At 43.7% G+C, this 19045-nt stretch overlaps 1 protein-coding gene across 1 annotated transcript in view; it reads left to right on the top strand.

Moving 5' to 3' along the window:
• Nucleotides 1-1125: 1125 nt before the first annotated feature.
• Nucleotides 1126-19045, top strand: part of LOC146859554 (CD5 antigen-like) — a 534324-nt gene continuing 516404 nt past the window's right edge. The window contains exon 1 of the mRNA XM_085650253.1: nucleotides 1126-1468. Within this exon, the coding sequence (XP_085506379.1) occupies nucleotides 1126-1468 (343 nt within the window). The remainder of the gene's footprint in view (nucleotides 1469-19045) is intronic.

Below are 19045 nucleotides of genomic sequence, written 5' to 3'. Positions count from 1 at the left end.
GAATCCTGAGAACTGACACAAGGAGACTGTAGTATATAGTGGAGCAAGGGCTTTATTCTCTATGTGCCTCATGGGACGGGTGCTTTTAGATTGGAAATGATATGTAATTTAATGTATGGTTTTCTAATTCTATGAGTGAATTCACCCAGTGGGACTCCTGTCTGGGTCACAGACACCCACATCTGTGCCCCAATGAGGAGCTCAATGGTGATTTGATTTTTTCTTAGTCTGAGAAGTTATCCAACCAGTGTCCATTTCTGCACATCCAGGTGTATCATAACACACAGGAAAAGATCAAATCTGTGACAATGTGAAGTCAGTGTACTTCAATGTGGTGTTGAGATGGTCATCATTTTGGTATATTCCTACCTCATGCAAGAGGCTCTCTTACACATGTGTGGTACTTTTCTTAGCAGAAACAAATAGGGAATATTTGATGGGAGGCATTTGCTTGAGTTTCTGGAGTTTTATGTCACTCAAAAGTGAAGAAAGTGTGATATATTTACACGTAGTTTTGAAATTTACAGGAATTCTGTATAACATGACGTGTTTGGCTTCTGTGAGCACCATCCACATCAATTCCTCTCTGCCAAGTGTGTGGAAATGTCTGCAGTTGGTAGGTACCCTCAGTGTTGGCAGACCCCGGAACCAAAATAGTGCAGGTTTTCCCCCGTTGGTGTAACGTGAAGCCCCCCCATGCTCTAGACCCGTCAGGTGCTCTCAGGCCAAGGGTCCGCTGGCTGCACACAGTGCCAGAGGGGCCCCTGGAGCCACTGGTGTCTCCTATGAACTTTCCTCATTTAAAATAACATTCCCGGGTGTCTAGTGTGGCTTCCTGCTCAAACACATGAAAAACCACACTCTGAGGATCCAGGCGAATTCTGATTTGGGTCATGCCAGGGCAGAGATATGTTCCTGTGTGAGGAAAACTGAAGGGTGCATAGACATATTATTGAGGGGTTTACACACCAGCAGGCAGCCCTGAATGTAATGAAAAATAAACTGTTTTGTGGGTGTAATGTGTGCATCCATGCTTGGAGAATTCTAATGCTTATATTTTAGCAAACACTCTGGCACAGGGGTTTGTAAATATCCAGGCAGTGACAGGGTTTACAGAATGTAACAATGTGCATTTCTTCTGTTTCTGCAGTTCCCTACAACAAGCTTATACTGACGCATTACAAGGATCCCTGTGTTGGGTTTTTGCGGATTAAAACCTTTACATGGGGAAGAGTGTGTAACCACCAGTGGGAGATGAAGGATGCTGCAGTGGTCTGTAGAGAGTTGGGGTGTGGAGTTCCAGTTTCAGCAACAACTGGATCTTCCTTTATTCGAAATATTAATGAACCAGTACTGATAACAGATGTACAGTGCAAGGGAAGTGAACGCAGGCTCTCAGAGTGTCCCTACAGTGACAAGGTACCTCTGGACTGCGACACCACGAAGTCCGCAGGAGTGCGCTGCACAGGTAAGAAACAATCAGGATTATGAGATCTCACTTCCTGGTACGAACTGTGACCAATGTATCTGCATCTTGTAAAGCAAACCTAACAACAAAGTAACAGAGTGCTGCACATTACAATGGAGAGCATTACAGTGTGGAGAGTAGGCTCGAGGAGGAAAGCTGGTCACAGAGAAGGTGGTGAAGAGGACGGATGTGTAACCAGAGGCTGTGAACCCAGGTATAAGTTGGGAGGAATGTAGACATTACAGAATTTTCAGATCACAGACTGTTATAGTGAAATTACATTTTGATTATGTTTTTTCAAGACTAGAGGTCTTTTTGGAAAGATCATAGCAGAGAGGTTTTTTAACACTGGAATGCAGTCCTCATTCTTGAGGCATAGACTAAACATTTTGTGTGGTTAGAAAATGTATCACAGAATCCACACAACCACTGCATTTTCAACCCAAACCAGACACCTGCCAGTATCTCGTTCGGCTTCCTTGTGTTAGATTTGTATAGGTCCAACTTTAAATGCGGCCACATAGATCTTACTTAACCCACACATCTCCACATTTTAGCAGGAGATTATGTGTATCAGGTAATCCATCATCATCAATAATCCTGACAGATACAGTCAATAATAAATTGTATTTGTTCTTGAATTATTGGAACACCTTTCCTCTCAAGGAAGCACACGCAAGAACGCCGGGTTGGTGACTGCCCACCTCAGCTCAGCCCCCTGGCTGCTATGGCAACGTGTAGGGAGGCTTAGCATAGTTCATGAAGCAAAGTATTTCTGCAGCACCAAAAGAGTAGTGAAGTCAAAACACCAAGCAATAAAAATGTAAAATTGGAATAGTAGGGTAAAATGTAATAATTAGAACCACACCAAAACAACACACATTCAAGAGACAATAGATTCAAAGGTGCAATCAGATCATATTAATTTTATGACAGAGCCCTTAAATACTCAAACCTCGCCTGTCAGTGAAGGGTTCTCCAATCTTCATGAAATAGATTTACTGAGTTATGAACAACTAAACAGGGATGAAAGAGAGCTTGTGCTAGCAGATGGCAGCTCAGAGATGGTCTCTTCAGTAAATTCTGCAACTACTGACCCTATAGAGATGACCCATTCTGAAACAACAACAATTAAACCTTGTGTATTCATCCATGGAGAACAAAGAATTGAATCTCCTGTTCAGCAGGCACCAGTGTTCAGAACTGACCTTTCCTTGATCTCGTGGAATGTAACTGGGGAAAAAGCCAAATTGGATGACCAAGACTAGATGGATTTCGTGGGGATGTATGATGTATGGCTTTTTCAGGACACCTGGGCTAACAAGAAGGTATTCCAGGATGCATTTACTGCCTGCAGTGTGGAAGCAATCCCTCCAACAAATTCAGGGCAGAGAATGGGTGGTCTGTTAATCCTAGTAATAAATGATGTTGCTTGTATTCAAGAGCTCTTAAGTATAGATTCTCTAGATATAATGGGCATTAAACTGATTTTTTAAGGGGCTTGTATTTGATCTTGTTGAACATTTGTTCACGGCATATGCCCACCAACTGTGATTCACCAGTTTTGACCATGCTGGATGAGTTGATTGAATTATGTCAACAGGTAGCTAAAATATTTGTTGTAGGTGATTTTAACACTTCTTTTGAGCCCTCATCAACAATTAGTTTGGTAACTGAAGAAGAGACCGAATACTGCCAGATCCCCAATCTGATAGGGAGCCCACATCGTACTTTTATAATCACTGCCCTACAAGTGGCCTTAGTAGTTGTTGGCCGGAGTCTGAGGGCATGTAATGGGCAAACTCCTCTTGATATAAATAGGGCAGTTTCATTCAGGAGAGGTGGACAAAACAGTACCATCGATTACGTCCTTCTACTGTGGTACTTTAAATTTTGGGACCACGTAGGAGGCATGGCCCTACCCTGCCTATTTCGGTATCAGCGAACCGCGAATGGCCAATGCGGTATGTACAAGTGTTTTGCATAACGTTTCATCGATAAATTCACTTTGTATACGATATTACACATTGACTTTGTGGGTTCCATTTTAGAGCGGTAGCCATCTTATGGTTGCCCTCACATAGGCTGCACATTAAGGACATGCACAGGCCCTCAGAACACATGTACCTTCTATTGACTTCTCTGTGACCTGTGCGAACTGGCTCCACTGCCCGAGGTCAGTCTGGTCTCACGAGCTCCCCTTCCTACGGCCACCTGTGATTAGCATCAGGGTTTGACACACCATAAAGCCTTTCATCCCACACAATCCACCGACTAATCTCTTTCACACCTGACTCTGCTTCCTGCTTTATCGCCTGTTTTACGAGGAGGAGGTGCCCGTGTTTATTGGGGTCTGCTGATATCTGATGAGGGATCTGAGCCTCGCTGGGTAAATAATTGTGGGCTGGCTGAACTGAAATGTGGGATGGTCATCATGACTCTGCCTTTTCGTTTGTAATGAATACATATGAATGACCATATCGTAAAACGAGGAATGTGTGCCTGAAGCATGATATTTTGTATATAAGGAGAAGACTAGTTTTGTAATGTCGAGCAGTCTCCTGAGAACATACCCGTGTGTACTTCTAGGATTGCTGTTACTGGCTGCAGTCAATAATAAAACGATCTTTGACGCCACCGCATGACTCTGTGTTTCTGTGGTCCAAGACAGGAAGAACTCGAAGTCATAGGGTGCTACCCCTGGCACCGCTGGGTTCCTAAATAACCCAGTACTACAGTTGGCGCCCAACTCGGGGCGATTTCAGCGGTACTGGTCCAAGCCAGAGGTTCGTGAGGAGCTTCGTGTGGAAATTCTGGAGGAAGGCCGCCACTTCATCGACCCCTGCATGTCGACGTGGTCCGAAAGTCTTTGCTGCGAGGTTCCCCGCTTGCTGACGGCTACGAAGGACTGCTGCCCTGACTATCGCCCTGTTTTGGACCCTTGATAATTTGGTAGAGCGAAACGATTAACCGAGTCTTCTGGTGACGTCATCGATACCTCAGTTAAGTATAAGTGGAGCGTCTCCTAATTCTTAGTTTGGTTCTTAGTTTTGGTATCCCTTCGGGATCGCTTTGATTTGGAGCTTGCAAGCGCCAAAGCCGAAGGACTCGTGTATTCACGAGACTATCGCGTTTTGATAATCCTTTGAAGTTTGAAACTAGACTAGTGAGCAAAGATGCCTGGTTCTAGTATATTTGGAAACTTGTTTTGTTTGGGTTGTAAAAGGGATTCCCAATTGGAGGATTCGTGTCCGGTTCCTCCAATTGGAACTCCAACTTATGAGCTTTATGTAAAACATGACGTGGGCCCCATTGCATATAATGAAGTATGGATCCGATACACCAGGAAGGACGGTGTTTTAAAATGGCCCCAAAATGGTAGTTTTGATACAGATATCTTAGACAATTTGGAAGTAAAATTATTTTAAAAGAAAGCCCGGCCGGCGATGTTTGATTCTTTCTGCCTATGGCGAAAGGAAGCCAAACAGAAGGAAATTAAATTAGCAAGAAGAAATAAGAGAGAAAAAGGTATGTCGATGATGCAAGCAGCTGTACAATTTAAAGATAATGAGGAGGAACAAATTAATGAGCAGTTACATAGACAGCGTAAACTAGGGATCGATAAATGTTACCCAGTTTTACCGCACCTTCAACAAAATGTGTTAAAAGAAAAGGAGAAAGATCCCCTAATGTCACATTTGCTGAGTTCGCCACCTCCGTATGCGCAGAGTGCTACAGCACCTCCGCAACCCTTGAATGCACAGCCTCCAGTTAATGTGCCGCAAGCTTTCCTGCAGCCGCCAGCTCCTCCTCAGCCGGTGCCTGCTCTTGTAGTGCAGCCCCCGCAAGGGCCGCCAACTTTCCTGCCAGCATCCCCTTTGCCTTCTGCGACTTTGCCTGCCTCACCAACTGCCTCCCTTGGCGCTCTTCCCGATGCTGTCCTTGCATCTGCATCTACACCTACTGTGCTTCCCTCTGTTTTCTCCCCTGTTCTTATGTCAGATTCTCCTTCTGCACGACAACGCATAACTAGTGCGGTTACTAGTTTTGTGTCGCCTCTCCTTGGGTTATCTAGTGTGATCCCTGGCTCACAACGAAAGCAGTTGCGTAGTCAGCTGCCTGGTTCTGAAGAGAGAGAAGTATTAGACCGCATGGCACATAGATGGATTGTTTACCCTTCGAAATATGATGTGGAATCTGTTCTAAGTGTTTTTCATCAATGGGAAGCACCAAAACAGAGATACGTTTTTGAACAGATGTGTGCTTTCCTTTGTCAGGAATTAGAGGATAATGGCTTAGAAGCAATTCCACAGGAGTTGTGTCGTTTACGGTTTGAATTCGGAAAAGGCACGATTGTGGGTTCTGATGTCGAAAAAGCAGTTGTGGCGTTGTTGTCTTTTAGGATTGAGGATCCTTCCCAGCAACTGTTTGAGCATGACCCCTATGGTAAAAAAGTGCGACAATACCCTATGAGAGAAGTCCCTCCAGTATGGAAAGAAGCCGTTGCGGCTGATCCCAATAATGGTATTCTTGCTGCTCCAGCTCATTTCCAGCGTGTTTGGGTGCATGTCCCTTGGAAACGATCTGAAGTAATAGCGCTTAAACAGACATTGCCTGATCCCCATAAAAACCCTGCAGGATATTATAAGGAGTTGTCACAGATGGCAGGATCATGTATCATGAATCTAGCTGACATAGATATGTTGTTTGGAAATGTTGTTCCACAGCCTTTGTGGGTATTGATTCGTAATGCAGATCGTACTGCAGAGTTAGGTGACACATGGGCTAATATTATTATTGCTAATGATGGACAAGATGGTGGTGCCAAGCCTGACCCTTTGGTAGCAGAACTCCCTGCTAGAATCATTGCTTACATGAAGACTTTAATGCCCGCGATGCGTGTGAATTGGGATAAATTGTCTGCGTGTAAGCAAAAGAAAGATGAAACAGTGTCTGATTTCTTCACCAGGTTTGAGGAAACGTTTATTGACCACAGTGGTCAAGATATGAGTACGGAAGGTGGTCAACGATTATTTGTTGATAAATTTGTGCATAATTTGCTTCCCGAGTTGTGTAAGAAGTTAAAAGATTCAGAGAGTTCTTGGGCTGTTTCCTCATCAGCGCAAATACTGGCTACTGTACAGTATTACGAAAATAGAGATAAGGATGAGAGAGATAAAGCAGACATGAAAACGAAAGAATTAAAAACGAAGGTTCTTTTACAGCAAGCTTACCCGCCACGTGGTGGCCAGAGTAATTATCAGCAACAGCCACAGTTTCAGAGAAACGTGCAAAGGTACGAGTATTCTCAACCACGTGTTCCTGTAGGCCCTAATCAATGTTCATATTGCAAGGAAGAGGGTCATTTCAAATATAGTTGTCCTATTCTGTTACAGCGCGCTAATGGCGCTTTTAGCACCAGAGGTAGAGGTGGTCAACAAGCTCCTAGAGGTAGGGGACGTGGGAATGTTCGCCAGAACGCGCATCCTCTTCCATCTCAAAATACGATTAATAGTTTTGATCAGCAAGCCAATGCAACTGGTAGGACAGCTCAGTACTACAACAATGACTATTATACAGAGGATGAAAATGTAGAAAGTAATGATTACTAGGATAGCCGTAGACAAAGAGAGGGAGTTGTTTCAGTGCCAGTGGATCAGAGTGGACCGTATGTCAAGGTGACTACAGCGGGTGTGTCAGAACCTTTTCTGTTGGATACTGGTGCTGCAAAAAGTTCAATTATGCATTCAAAACTCCCTGGTGCACCTTTGTCTGGCGACACAAATGTTTCAGTAGGTTTTTCTGGCGCCCCGGTTCGGAACCCGATCTCTAGTCCTATGCCCCTTTCTATTGGACCTTGTGAGCTGAAAGCACCCCTTATCCTAACGACAGGTTGTGGTGAAAACCTGTTAGGATTAGATTTGTTGAAGAGATTACATGCGACATTATATTGTTCCCCCTCGGGAGTACAACTTACACTTGGTAGGGAAGTGATTTCTCCAATGTATTTGTCAAGGAATGAACTGCCAGCTGAATTGTCATCTCTTCTGGACGCTCTTTGGGCTTCTGGTCTTAATGATGTGGGTCTCTTGGAAATACCGCCGTACGTGGCAACTTTGAAAACCAATGTTAAATTGCCACGCATTCCCCAGTACAAGATCTCTAATGAAGGTGAAAAACCGTTGCTAATGATTATCTATGATCTGATTGAAAAGGATGTAATTGAAGAGACAAGAGGTAACGTTTGCAATAGCCCTGTTTTGCCTGTTTTAAAACGTACTGACCCTTCACAGCCACCTGTTTACAGATTTGTGATCGATCTTAGAGAGGTAAATAAGATTGTTGTGCCACAGTTTCCAGTTGTCCCTGATATAACTGCTTTGTTAACTATGATTCCAGCTTCCGCTGCTTGGTTCTCAGTGATTGATTTAAAGAATGCTTTCTTTAGCATCCCAATTGCAGAGGAAAGTAGGGACATTTTTGGTTTTAGCCTAGGAGGTCGTAGCCTCCGTTTTAAACGCGCTCCTCAAGGCTACTGTGAAAGCCCATCAATATACAGCCAAGCTTTAAAAGCACAGCTTGATGCAATTGTTTTACCTAGTGGTGCCACCCTTATCCAGTATGTTGACGATTTACTAATCGCCGCGTATACTGAGGAGATTTGTAAAGAAGCTACGGTTTCATTGTTGCGTCATTTGTCTGCCTTCCATCACAAAGTGTCTCTCTCAAAACTGCAATATTGTCGACAAGAAGTGACCTACTTAGGTCATCTCTTTTCGAAGGAGGGAAGGAAACTGACCCCAGAAAGAATTCAGGCCATTGCAAAATTGAGCGTGCCAAGAACACAGAGAGAAGTGCGTGCTTTCTTGGGTATTACTTCCTACTGTAGGCAGTGGATCCCGAGTTTTTCTTTGCTGGCAAAACCTTTAATAGCATTGACATGTAAAGATACACTGAATCTCGTCCCATGGTCTGAAGAGTGTCAGAAAAGTTTTTCCGAATTGCGTGAGGCATTATGTTCAGCTCCTGTGTTGGGCACTCCCGACTACAGCAAACCTTTTACATTGTATGTTCACGAGAAGGAAGGTTGTGCATGGTCAGTGTTGACACAGTCTTTTGGAGACAAACAGCGCCCATGTGCGTATTTTTCATCGACCTTGGATCCGGTAGCTAAGGCCTTGCCAAGTTGTTTGAGAGCCACAGCGGCAGCAGCTGTCTCTATTCGACAGTCTGCTGGGTTAGTAATGAATAACACGTTAATTGTGATGGTTCCACACGCAGTGGACACGTTGTTGAACAGGACCAAGACACAGCACTTAACTAGTGCTCGATTGTCAGGTTATGAGTTGACACTATTAGTGAGTCATGTACACATAAAAAGATGCAACACATTGAATCCAGCTACCTTATTGCCAATTGCAGCAGACACAGATGAGGTTGAACAGCATGATTGTCTGTTTAGAACAGAAGAAGAAACAAAAGGGAGAGTGGATCTTAAAGATACTGCCTTGGTTGAATGTGATGGTACCTTATGGGTGGATGGTTCATGCTTCAAGCTCCCGAATGGTGATACGACTGCTGCATATGCTGTCACGACTTTGCACACAGTTGTTGAAACCGCACGTATACCACATAACTCGGCTCAAGCAGCAGAGCTAATTGCACTTACAAGAGCATGTGTGTTATCGAAAGGTATGAGGGTGAACATATACACAGATAGTCAGTATGCGTTTGGCGTGGACCATAGTTTTGGGCGCTTGTGGAAAGAACGTGGATTCCTGACTTCGCATGGAACCAAAATTCAGAATGGTCAGTTGGTGAATGATCTCCTTGAGTCACTGACCTTGCCGCTACAAGTTGCGATTGTGAAATGCAGTGCGCACAAGAAAGTTACCGATGATGTTGGTCGTGGTAATGCATTTGCTGATGAAGTTGCGAAAGAAACAGCAAAGAATGTAAATAATCGAATGTATGTTGCAGGCCCTGCAAGATTGGTTGGTGATGTTGGAATGTGTGAAGACACGATAGAGAGCGTGAAGTCCCTTCAAGCTGAAGCCACAGAGAAAGAATTGAGCAAGTGGAGAGAAAGTACGGGTAAATTGGATGAAAAAGGTTGTTGGGTCGATTTGTTAGAACATCAGCGTTGGTTGTTACCCGATGCGTATGTGCTTGCAGTGGTGACAATGGCTCATGGAATGGCCCATATTAGTGTAAAAGGGATTTGTAAGCTGTTGGCTCCAGTATGGCAAAACGCTGGAATTCCTAAATGTGCAGAGAATGTGGTCAAGAATTGCATGGTATGTTTGAAATACAATCCTGGTAGGGGAACCCCAACTCCAGCTGGTCATTTTGCACCTCCAACGTATCCGTTCGAGGTTTTGCAGCTAGATTTCATCCACATGGAAAGGTGCAACAATTTAAAATATGTACTCGTTGTTGTCTGTGCCTTCTCAAAGTGGATAGAAGCATACCCCTTAAAAGACAATACTGCCTTGTCCACAGCTAAAGCCCTTGTCAAATAATTTTTCCCTAGATTTGGAATACCGTGAATGGTCTGGAGTGATAATGGGAGTGAATTTGTGGGTCAAGTGATGAAAGTAGTATGTGAGGGGCTAGGGATTCAGCAGAAATTTCACGCTGCAAATCACCCCCAATCAGCTGGATTAGTAGAGTGCTATAACGGCACCTTAAAAATTAAATTGGCTAAGATTCAAGCAAGCTCTGGTCTTAAATGGCCTGACGCGCTGCCTTTAGCACTCCTGTCAACAAGAATGACTGTGCATTCGCGAGTGGGACTTAGTCCATATGAGATAGTGTTTGGCCGTCCGGCCAATGTATGGGGAGTGCCAAGGCCTACAAAATTCAGTGAAATCGAACATCCAATACTGCTTGATTATCTGCATGAATTGACGGCTAAATTGCGTGTTTTACACCAACAGGTGCACGATACTCAGCCTCAAGCCTCTGAAGCTCCAGGACACCCTATCAATCCTGGAACGTGGGTGCTGGTGAAGAATTTTCAGCGGGCAATGAATGATAAGCCCCGTTGGACCGGCCCCCATCTCGTCCTTTCTACAAGATCGGCTGTCCGAGTGAAAGGAAAGAAGAACTGGATCCACGGCGTCCACTGTAAAAGAGTCCCTTTGCCTTTGCCATATGACCGGTGGGTCCAGGAGGGGATCGCTGATTCTGAAACTGAGACCGTGCCTCGTTTTCTGCCTTTTAGTGATGCGCGTGTGAAAGGAACAAGCTCTGAGCAGGAAAGTGACAATATTCTGCAAGAAGCCGTGCCACCGTCAATCCAATTGGATACTACATCACCTGAACTTTTGTTTCAAGATCAGACAGTACCCGGACAAGAACGCTATAACTTGAGGCCTAGAACCATGGACAAATAAAAAAAAATTCTTTGATATTTTTGACAGTACAGCTCTCTCTCATCTGAGAAACTTTCTTATTTTTGGTTTTTCTTTTTCGAACCACCATCCGGGTTCAGCTGTAGGGTCGCGGTGCAAAGACTTTGGGGTACAAGCCGGAGACGTTAGGTCAACGGTTCTGGTTAGTCTGGGGCGTTCCCTGGACTGACAGGTGTATTCCTAAGCAGAAGGAACTCACCCGCCGCGAACAGCACGATTAGAGGATGGAGTTTTTCAAGATGAGGAGACCCGCTGAGGAAATGAACTTTAAGAAAAAAATATGTAAAATAATGAAGAGCAAACGTTTTGTATTATTATGTCTGTTTGTACTATTTAGTATGATGATGTTTACTGTAGGTTATGTATTCTTGTCCTCTCAAGTGCCATTTGCACCCACTGTACAGCCTATACCTCCTCCTACTGTCTCCTCGCACTCTTTCCACCCTCTGCCTGAACACGAACAAGCTAGACGGTCTGAGTTCGTAAACAACTCGTTTATTCAACTCCTGCACCAGCACCAACTAGTTATGAATACCACCAATTGCTGGGTGTGTGGTTTAATGCCACATACAAATAATAAGGGTATCCCATATCTAGTGCTGCCGTTCAGCTATAATGGATCATCATGGGCATTCCAGACTATGTTTCTTTTTGCATTAGATGCCTACTCCCTGCGACAACCGCGTTCCGTGAGACCTAGCACGAACAATAAGGCCTTAATGAAAGGAGTTGCTGATATTAGCAGAGATAGCGACGCATACTCTATTCCTAAGGATGAATTACGAGCTTATGTAGGTTGGAACGCGACGGGGTATAGCATTAGTCTGGGGTCAAAGCAGCGCAAAATTTCATCCCCAATTTGGGTCGTACCCCACCTAGGTCGGCTCTGTTTACAAGGCAATGGACAGAATCCAAGAGCTCAACTGGGGAAAAGTGACTGTACTGAAACGTACACTTTTCCATCACAGTTTTCCCCTGCGTTTTTGGCTGCCAAGGGTACATATTTTGTTTGCAATGACCGAGCATATACATGGTTGCCCCCTGATTTCTCGGGCACATGTTATATTGAAAATTTGCTACCGCCAACATTTACTGCTGCCTCTGATTATCACAAGACCAGAGTTGTGAGAGGCGTTGTTAGTCAGGAGGATACTGCCGGTCAGGAAGCGGGAGACTTCTTTTTGGGTTTTCTGCCGTTTTGGGGACCGATGATCAATAGTAGGAACCTGAGACAACTGACTCGTGTAGTTGAATCCACTGTTAATGTAACGGCTGGTGCCCTTGTTAATTTGACAGCTGAGCTCCAAGCGGATCGCCTCATGACTTTGCAGAACCGTATGGTTCTAGACGTCATACTTGCAGACCGTGGTGGGGTATGTAAGGTCATCCAATCTAGCTGTTGCATTTTCATACCAGATACCGCTTCAACAGTCTATCAAGCCATCTCCAAACTGCATAAAATATCCAAATCTATCCATGTGGATAAAGGAGATTGGTCATTGATAGGATGGTTCTGGGAACTGATATCTGCCTGGGGATGGAAGATTCTGATGGTCATTGGAATGATCTTAGCCATTCTTTTCCTGTTCTGTCTGTGTGTACAGTGTGCTCCTGCGATATGTGGCCTCTGTGCTACATTATGTGTAAGGAAACCTGTATCGAGGGACGAGCTAAGCAATAGGATGATGCTACAGCAACATCTCCATGACCTTATGAATATAGACCTGGACTCGGATTAATATGAGTATAGTTATTGCCTATGTAAGGGCAAAAGGAGGGTCTGTGGTACTTTAAATTTTGGGACCACGTAGGAGGCATGGCCCTACCCTGCCTATTTCGGTATCAGCGAACCGCGAATGGCCAATGCGGTATGTACAAGTGTTTTGCACAACGTTTCATCGATAAATTCACTTTGTATACGATATTACACATTGACTTCGTCGGTTCCATTTTAGAGCGGTAGCCATCTTATGGTTGCCCTCACATTGGCTGCACATTAAGGACATGCACAGGCCCTCAGAACACATGTACCTTCTATTGACTTCTCTGTGACCTGTGCGAACTGGCTCCACTGCCCGAGGTCAGTCCGGTCTCACGAGCTCCCCTTCCTACGGCCACCTGTGATTAGCATCAGGGTTTGACACACCATAAAGCCTTTCATCCCAAACAAGCCCCCGACTAATCTCTTTCACACCTGACTCTGCTTCCTGCTTTATCGCCTGTTTTACGAGGAGGAGGTGCCCGTGTTTATTGGGGTCTGCTGATATCTGATGAGGGATCTGAGCCTCGCTGGGTAAATAATTGTGGGCTGGCTGAACTGAAATGTGGGATGGTCATCGTGACTCTGCCTTTTCGTTTGTAATGAATACATATGAATGACCATATCGTAAAACGAGGAATGTGTGCCTGAAGCATGATATTTTGTATATAAGGAGAAGACTGGTTTTGTAATGTCGAGCAGTCTCCTGAGAACATACCCGTGTGTACTTCTAGGATTGCTGTTACTGGCTGCAGTCAATAATAAAACGATCTTTGACGCCACCGCAAGACTCTGTGTTTCTGTGGTCCAAGACAGGAAGAACTCGAAGTCATAGGGTGCTACCCCTGGCACCGCTGGGTTCCTAAATAACCCAGTACTACACTACACGTAAAAGTTATGGTCATCATTAAGGGACATGAAGGTTGACAACGTGACAATAGTAATCACTATCCCCTCTCTACTATTTCATCAGGGACAGAGTTTAATAGATCACCTCCATTTAACCTTGCGATGGCTCCTGAACCCATTATAGATAATAATTGCTGAAGGATCTCCTGGCCTAGTGTAATGTCAGATCCAAAACACAAGCTGAAACGTATCATCTGTTCTTACATTTCATGTCTGGTGTTGACATTGAGAGTGTGGATCCTTTCATTATCTTAAATGTTCATAAATGTTTTTTCAATAGATCTTTTATAGGGAACATAAGAACAAGTTCAAGTGCCCTAGGAAAGATCCTAAGTGGTTCTCAGAGGCATGTGAGCAGGCCCAGAGGTTAATGAACACAGCAGCCAGGGGACGTCATTGTGATGAATTTGTGACTTCCTGTCAAAGGTATAAGGTAATGCTAGATAAAGCCAAGAGAGAATGGGAGGATAACAGGTGGAAAGACATGCGTCAGGCTCTCAAAGTCAGAGACAACCATACTTTTTAGTCAATTATTACTCACTGGAATATAGGGCAAGAAAGTTCACGGCAATGGCATATTTCGCCTGATAAATGCTAGGACATTTTCCGGCACTTTACTCAACAGTTAGGCAAGAGGAACCTACTTTAACTTATAATGAGGAGGATCCCAGCTATGACCGGATTGAACTAGATTGCGGACCTTGCACTAAGATTTTTTAGTTTGGCGGAGACCCTTTTAGCTGCAAACAGCTTAAAATCCCAAAAGGTACATGGAGCAGATTACACACCGGGAGACCTTTATAAAGCTAAACCCAAGCTTTCGGCTTGATATGTTAATCTGTTGTCAAATGCAATCTCAGCTAGGGGTGGATCCTCGATTGTTGGAGAGGGACAGAAATAATTCCTGTGTTTGAAAAGGGAGACACAGGCTGCCCAGTTAACTATAGGCCTATTAGCTTGATAAACAGTTTACAAGAAGTCTTTGCTGGACAGGTTTTAATGAAGTTACATGAATGGATTGAAGACGCACAGATTCTGTCACCACTGCAGGCAGCATTCGGTGTTAAAATAAGCATTTTAGATCAGGTGTTTAAGCTTACCCTCCTTTATTGGAAGTATGCATTGCTGCGCCATCCATCATCCCCTTGGGTATCGCTTTGTTTGCCCTAAATTGGCAGGGTATGCCCAGACGTGGGTCCCTTGCTCACTTTGCCACTAGATTCAAGATAGCCTGGCTGATGAGGGTTATGAACCCGAAACCAGTTCCAGGATGCTTGTTTCCGGTCCAGGGAAGACATGGCTTGGCAGTTCGGGCTGGACTGTTCCCATGAGGCACAGGGTCAGACTGATTTGCATATGGCCATGTCTGAACTGGGGTGGAGGAGTGAGCTAAAGAAGGATCATGGATTAAACCCAGATCAGTTGACTGGGGGTGAGTGTTTGATTTGCTCAAACGCTCTGTCCATCATCCCCTTTGGTATCGCTTAGTAAGATTCATAAGAAGCCAAGCAGCCGTATTCTATGTGGTCTATAGCCTTATCGTCACATATTGAGGTGACCCAAGGTAAAGAGCATTGCCATAATAGAGGCAAGAGATGCTGAGGGCCTGGACAATTCATTTTTTAGCTAAAAAAGGGAACTGGTTTGAAACCTTTCTGAAAAGTCTAAGGATACCAAAGCAGCCTGCCACAACTTTTTTTTGCTGTGCACTCCTTGGTAAGACTAGAGTCTAGCCACATTCCGAGACTCTTTTTCTCCCCCTTTAAGAGTGGGGAGTCCTTCTAGACAATCAGGCAGTGGAGTTGGAACTTTCTTACTGAGGTTATTACCCGGTATCATAAGCTCAGTCTTGTCTTTATTGAGCTCGAGTTTGAACTTGGCAATCCATCTGGACAGTTCTACCGTGTCGAAGGTTAACTTACATAAATGTATATTGAATGAATACATGAATTGTATAAGAGTGCCCAAAAAGCAGCAATAAGGAAAAACACACAACAGTTTGCCCTCATGTTCAGTTACTAGGTAAGGTTACAATAGGCTGCTACAGAGGTCCTACACCTGCTCAAATAATCTATGCTTCATGAAAGATTGTTCTCCGTCTCTGCTATTTCAGTCTGTTTTTAACCCTCTCTATCAGTCTTTGCTTCATATCCCTTTAGGACATTCATTTTCCTGGAATGTTTAGGGAATATCAGTCTATAAGTTAACAAATGATTCATTACTTCCATACTTCATGGTTGGTTATGTCATGACCTCAACGAAACAATCCATGGTAATGCCGTTGTCCTGGGTTATTGGGAACATTTGGACTCCCAAGGTCTGACCAACGAGAAGGTGACGGTATGCTGAAACAATTAAAACTATGTGAGAACTCTATGAAATGTGCACAAACTATAATGTGTGTGCACCTAATGTGACCCAGTAAGACCAGTAATTTACAGAAAGCCTGTTATTCATACACTCCAGTTACATCTCTTGCTATGGTTAGGTGATTTTCTCAGTGACAACATTAACATTTTGAATTAAAAATCGACAGTGATGTCATAAATTGTGTCATAGAACATATCATCAGTGATGTCATGTGAGGTCAAAGCAGTGCATGGCGGGGTTCGCATGTTATAGATAGGGCTGCTAACTATAACTGCTGAATTTCTGTGGTTTATTTTAGTTAAAAACATTTATGATGTCACTGAGAAATTCACCTAAATATAACATTACTTTTTTACCTTTGTGTTTCCAGTGAATTGCTAAGGTGTTTTTTTAATTGAAAACTGATCTTTTTATTACCCCCAACTATATTGTTATTTTAACCTTTGTTTTTTTCTGTGAATTTCTAAGTTTAAAAAAAAGTAAATCAATTTGTTAAGTGAGATTATATACGATAGAAAGACTTTATAATATTATAAGTGTGCAGACATTATTTTGAAAGAATGTTTTTTTTATTGTAACCTAACGGAATATGGTTCACAGTTTGCAAAATGTTTCTAAAATATCTATGAGTATTAAACAGATACATTTTCAATACTTAAGTATAGATAGTGTATTTGCTCAGTTCTTGTATCTCTTATATCGAGACATGTTACCAGCAATCTATTTTTAAGGTGGCATTATTCTTGTAAGATGCTCGCAGGACACTTGCAAGATTATAGAGTTCTAAATTATCATTGTGATCTATTATATACAGTTCTTTATCATGTTTTCATTTATTATTTAATGTCAGTCTATAATAGAATAGTGATTTAGTGATGGCTCTCGCAAGATGCTTGCTGGAGCTGGAGGCACAATCCCCTTCTTGGACTCCAAGGGAGCGGTACCTCCTGTTTGGTTTTACAACATACTAGCAAGATTGCTTATTTAGAATTACATTAATTACAGTGTTTTCCTGTAAATTTGACGAAAGAAGAACATTACACATGTTGACTAAGCTAGAAAAATGAATTATGTATTGTTCTATGGAACATATAAAGCAAGTACTTTTCTTTTTTTTACATTCTTGCTAGACATTTGCAAGACTCTAGTGAGAGGCTTGGAACAGGAAGCACACCATAGAGAAGGATTGTGATTGGCTCATTTTTTTGTTTGAGTCTGTTTATTGAGTATTTTCCAGGTTTCTCATATTATAAATCACTGAATCATATTTTCAACAGTACGGTTATATGGTCACAGGGAAATTAAACTTAGAACCTATAAAAATATGTAAAAACTACATGCATTAACCCATTAACCGCGGCATAAAATCCGCCGCAGTGCAGGCGTTTCCGTGTGCGGGCGGGGCCGCGTCGGCCAACTGACGTCGCGCAGCACTACGGAGGTAGTGCTCGCGACGGGCCATTGGCCGACGCACGCAGCAAACGGGTTTAACAATATAACAAGACCTCACCAGTCCACACTGTGAATTTGTGTACATCTACTGAGTAGGGACACCATGGATAACAGGTGCACTGAGGGAGAAGCCGTCAGAGTGGTGTAATGGAAAGGTGCATCTGGGGAGCCTCCAGTGTCTGCAGTGTTATATTTCATATAGATGCCCTAATATAGGCATGATCTTAGATGCCCTTATATAAGCATGCTCTTTCACCTACATTATTTCCCTATACTAAACAATAATGAGTTCTGAGGGTTGAACCTTATCTAGTCTGTGGTCTGGGTACAGAAGGAGGGTTTTTTCCCAAACAAAGGCCTCTTATAACATCTCCAATGTGCTCATACAGTATGAATGAACATTCATGAGGGTTCTTGGAAACCAGGCAGGGGCGACAATCCACCTGCATAACATCTACATCCACGGTTCATCCCATATGTCATCCTCATACCCAACAAGTGCTAACACAAGGGACAAAGGAACTCTCTATACTTTCTGTATAAATACAGCACCTTTTGCTAACATTAGGCAGAGGGATCCAAGACTTCCAGGCCGACACACTGACCAGAGACGCTGAGGCTCCTGCATTCAGTCGCTCCAGCTGACAGTGGTCAAAACAACCCTTGCGGGGGGGCCAACTCGAGACCAGGACGGGGTCCCACACTCTCTCTATTCAGGTAATGGGGTTAGGCTAATCCTAGAGGGATTCTTGGCTTTTACACCTACTCACATACTAGGTACACTTAGGTACATCTAGATATGCATCGTAGAAGTACGCACACTTTTATAAATGCATTTTATATTCATGCATGTATTCATGATGCTTGAGCGGTCTTTGGAAAAGCTGAATGGACGGTCGGAGGAGCATGATGGCGGACTGACTCCGCCGCAGAGTACCACCGCACGGATGAGCTCCCTACATCTAATGATTTTTTTTATGTATAAGTCCGCTAACAGACAGCTAACAGTGCTCTAATTCTATATGGCATAATTACGGATCAGCAACTCACCGGTTGGCATATATTGGACCTCCCAAGGCTTCCGACCAGGGAGCGAGCCTCGAGAAAGTTGGAACGCATGTGGAAGATTGGCGAGTCGGGGGTCAGATGCTGGCTATCCACTGTTCGGACTGTTTTTGAGCTGAGGAGTATTGGGCGCAGACCGGTATGCGGATGGCTGAGGCAGCTCCTCCTAAGAGCGCCGACATCGGTGTTCGTTTCTGATCCTGATCAAGGAATGGCACCACCAAAAAACGCTCCAAGAGGCACACGAGCTAGACGAGTTCTTGCAGACGCCACAGGGGGAGATACTGACACTATTGTTACCGGCAGTAAAGAGGACAAGAGCAATGCATCGATAGTCGGTAAGCCGATTCTACGTCTTTTTCAAACAGGAAAAGTAGCTGAACTTTTAGTTAATGGGGTTGCTAACCAAACATTGACTGGTAGTGAGTTGTCAGATACATTATTGGAAGCCATTCCAGATTGTTCCAATACATCTAAGGAGTTTTCCCAGTCGGGGATATTAAGTAGCAACAAAGGTGTTAGAGCTGAGAAGATTGCAGAAACAAAGGTTGAACTTGTGAACCAACTCTCTGCAGCGGATAACTCAGCATCTTTAATAGAAATTAA

Source organism: Triturus cristatus, chromosome 3_2 (genome assembly GCF_964204655.1).
Source record: "Triturus cristatus chromosome 3_2, aTriCri1.1, whole genome shotgun sequence".
Taxonomy (NCBI): Eukaryota; Metazoa; Chordata; class Amphibia; order Caudata; family Salamandridae; genus Triturus; species Triturus cristatus.
Note: the sequence above shows the minus strand (reverse complement) of the source record. Positions and strands in the feature narration are given on the sequence as shown.